A 3041-nucleotide genomic window follows, 5' to 3' on the forward strand; every position below is an offset into this window, starting at 1 on the left:
CTCGAAAACCACCCTGATCATAACTGCTATCAATTGATAGCATTGATTTATATGCTATCAATTATCTTTGATAAAAAATAGTCATATATGAAATCTTATTAAATTTCAATTCAAATATAATTTTAATAAATTCAATTTTTATAATTTATAAATATAATTAGAGTTATATTATCATTTCAAAATGTGTATCACATACTTGTTGCAAAGGTGGTCATTATCATCATCATCTTAATATTCCGCTTGAAAACAGAATCTGGGTGAGGAAAAGTGATGAATAATCTATACCCGTATTTCCTTGAGAGAAAGTATTAGAGAAAAGTGGTCAATTTTACCCTAGGTATCACAACATATTAAAAAGGGTGGAATTGTGGGGAAAGAGTACCATACTTGTACTACCATCCCAAGCGGAAATTAAAACAAGGGTGTGACTTGTGAGCTAACGCATCTTTGTAATTGTGATTGTATATTACTTATTTTACACTCTAAATATTGTGCTCTTTAATATTACTATATTATTTTTAATAATTTTAATTTTAATATGTATATTTGCTAAACATATTTTACATTAATTTTTGATTAATGCATATTTATATTTCATTCGATATCAAAATCAAAATAAATTCATTAGTCCATTTTAAAAAAGAACCAATAGTCATGCAAAAATTACTTTGATCACTTGAAGTAATATAATACTCCTATAATCCATTCAAAGAATAAATTGTATAAAAATATTTATTTTTTCAAGTGAGAATATGAAAATAAATGTCATAAGTAATTATAATACTCTCTCCGTCTCTAATGCTTTTTTCGTTTATAATATTCCATTCTAAGGAGTGAGAAATTTAATTAAGATTTTTAAAGACATATTTAGAAGATAAAAATATATTTTTGTGAGATATCATTAGATTCATCTTAATGTATACTTTTTTATTATGTATTTTTATAATTCTTTATTATGCAAAAGTATACAAAAATTAAACAAGAACAACATAAAAGAAGGAAGGATGTATATAATATCAACTCAGAAAAAAGTAACTAGAATAATAAACAAGCAAAATTACAAAGAGCACTGCCTCTAACCTGGCTATATATTATGACCACAAGTATTGCAATAAGCCAATAAACCTGAATTATTAACTGAATCACACACTCTAATCAAGATAATAATAATAATAAATTAAGAAAAATAACCATAATTATGATCAAGTACTTAATACTTCTTGTAGACGAAGCCGAGTAGGGGATCATGTAGGGGTTGTTAGTGCCGCTGCCACTGCCGCCTGCGCTGGTAGGATATGTAGCGACCGGCGTTGCGGTGGTGGTTGGAGTGGTGGAAGATGGTGGAGAAGTGGAAGTAGAATTAGGGGAAGAAGCAGAAACTTTAACAGAAAGTTTCATACCACTTCCACAATGGCCTATAATAGCACAAATAAAGTAATGTGTCCCTGGAGTTTGTAGAAGGATGGATGTTGTGCCTTTGTTGTCTGATGTTAATGAATTTCCAATTGTGCATGTTGTGTAGTCACCTTGCTTTACTTCATCTACTGTGTGTCCACTTCCATAATTGAACACTGCATGTCATAATTGTTCCCAACATTTCATGCAAAAACAATGTAAAAAAATGATCTTTCAATTACTCATGTATGAAATCAACAATTGAATTTAAACAAGGAAACATTCTCGGAAATAATCCAATCTTTCACTCGTTATTTAATCTAATCATTAGTAAGTATTTGCTCCCAACATACCGGCTTGGGAAGGAGGGGTAGGACTGTCATGGTTTAGATCACTATGTATTAAGGGCTGAGCAAAGATTTTGAAGCTAGGTGCTATATATTTTTGTGATATCTATTAAAATGGGACCCTTCATTATATCGAAAGATAAAATTTTTTTCACTTCAAGAAATATAATTTAAGACAAAATGTATTGTAACATTATATTACCTCAAATATAAAAAAAGGTTTACAAACAAATCAATTAAAAAGTGTTGCTCAAAATCGAGTCTAAATAGCACCATTGAATATTTGAAGCCCCTTATTTCTGGGGGCCCTAGACAGTCAGCTACCCAAGATGGCCTAAGAACCAGCCATGCTAGGTATGTGGGGCAAATACATAGCAAAAGTTAAATTTATTAGATAACAATCCAAATGTGAAATTATTCGCAAAGGATGAATAAAAGGTTAGATTATTTTTGACAATTTTCCTTTAAATGAAGTAGTTTTTTAATTGAGTCGTTCGCCTGTGGATATGATATGATATAAGAAGTGAGAAGCCAATGTGGCGAAAATACACGGGTTGGAATCTCATTTATGCCCCTCAATTTCCAATGGCATATATATAGAGCCAAGTACAAGGAGAATTGTGTTTTGCATCCACATTTCGTAGCCTAAAGAATCTAGTTCGTTTGGGAGAAAGTGATCGATTATATATAAAGCTATATTTGACTCGACTTATCTGGTTAAATCCCAAATAGTTTGGGTTACGTGAAGCTGATTGCATAGATTTAGAACTAATTTTAGAAGGCAAAAAATAAGAAAACTGACCAAGAGTATCACCAACAAGGAAAGTCTTAGAAGCAGCCCAAGTCCCATAATCAATTCCAATTGTCCACCCACTTGAATCCCCCACTGTATATACTGTGCCTAAGCTTGGTACTGCTAAGCACACCAACACTAGCCCAATACATGCTAATATTGTTGATCTTGCAATCATCATTAATTCTAAATTTGATAATTTGCCTACTTAATTTTAGTTGACAAAATAGTGCTTTCTTAATATTTGAAGATGATTATATTCTTTATATAGTGATGGAATAATAATACTTTTAATTGACAATTTGGTGGAGCATAGTTTACTTAAAATGTACTCTTTACTTTTGTAAATTTAAATTGGATGGATTAATAGAGATTTAAGACCAATATAATACTTCTACACGTTCCTCATAGATTAAACATTATTGAGATTCATGTGGTGGGGTATTTCAATAAGTCGATATTTAAAATACAGTTAAAAATTTAAACTAATGGTTGAGACTCCATAA

The 3041-nt window shown here is 30.6% G+C and overlaps 1 protein-coding gene across 1 annotated transcript; it reads right to left on the reverse strand.

The window, feature by feature from the left end:
• Positions 1-1002: 1002 nt before the first annotated feature.
• Positions 1003-2774, reverse strand: LOC130811271 (blue copper protein). Its single transcript, XM_057677499.1, has 2 exons — positions 2545-2774; positions 1003-1571 (listed from the first exon to the last, which is right to left on the reverse strand). The coding sequence occupies exons 1-2, from the start codon at positions 2714-2716 to the stop codon at positions 1156-1158; spliced, it is 588 nt and encodes a 195-aa protein (XP_057533482.1). The 5' UTR covers positions 2717-2774; the 3' UTR covers positions 1003-1155.
• Positions 2775-3041: the final 267 nt, after the last annotated feature.

Source organism: Amaranthus tricolor, chromosome 4, assembly GCF_026212465.1.
Source record: "Amaranthus tricolor cultivar Red isolate AtriRed21 chromosome 4, ASM2621246v1, whole genome shotgun sequence".
Lineage (NCBI taxonomy): Eukaryota > Viridiplantae > Streptophyta > Magnoliopsida > Caryophyllales > Amaranthaceae > Amaranthus > Amaranthus tricolor.

What these genes read in the sequence shown, in the direction of transcription:
- LOC130811271 (XM_057677499.1), bottom strand. Translation starts at nt 2,716, where the DNA reads ATGATGATTGCAAGATCAACAATATTAGCATGTATTGGGCTAGTGTTG. An exon ending in CCTTGTTGGTGATACTCTTG is followed by an intron (nt 1,572 to 2,544) that starts GTCAGTTTTCTT and finishes TATGACATGCAG; the next exon opens with TGTTCAATTATGGAAGTGGA.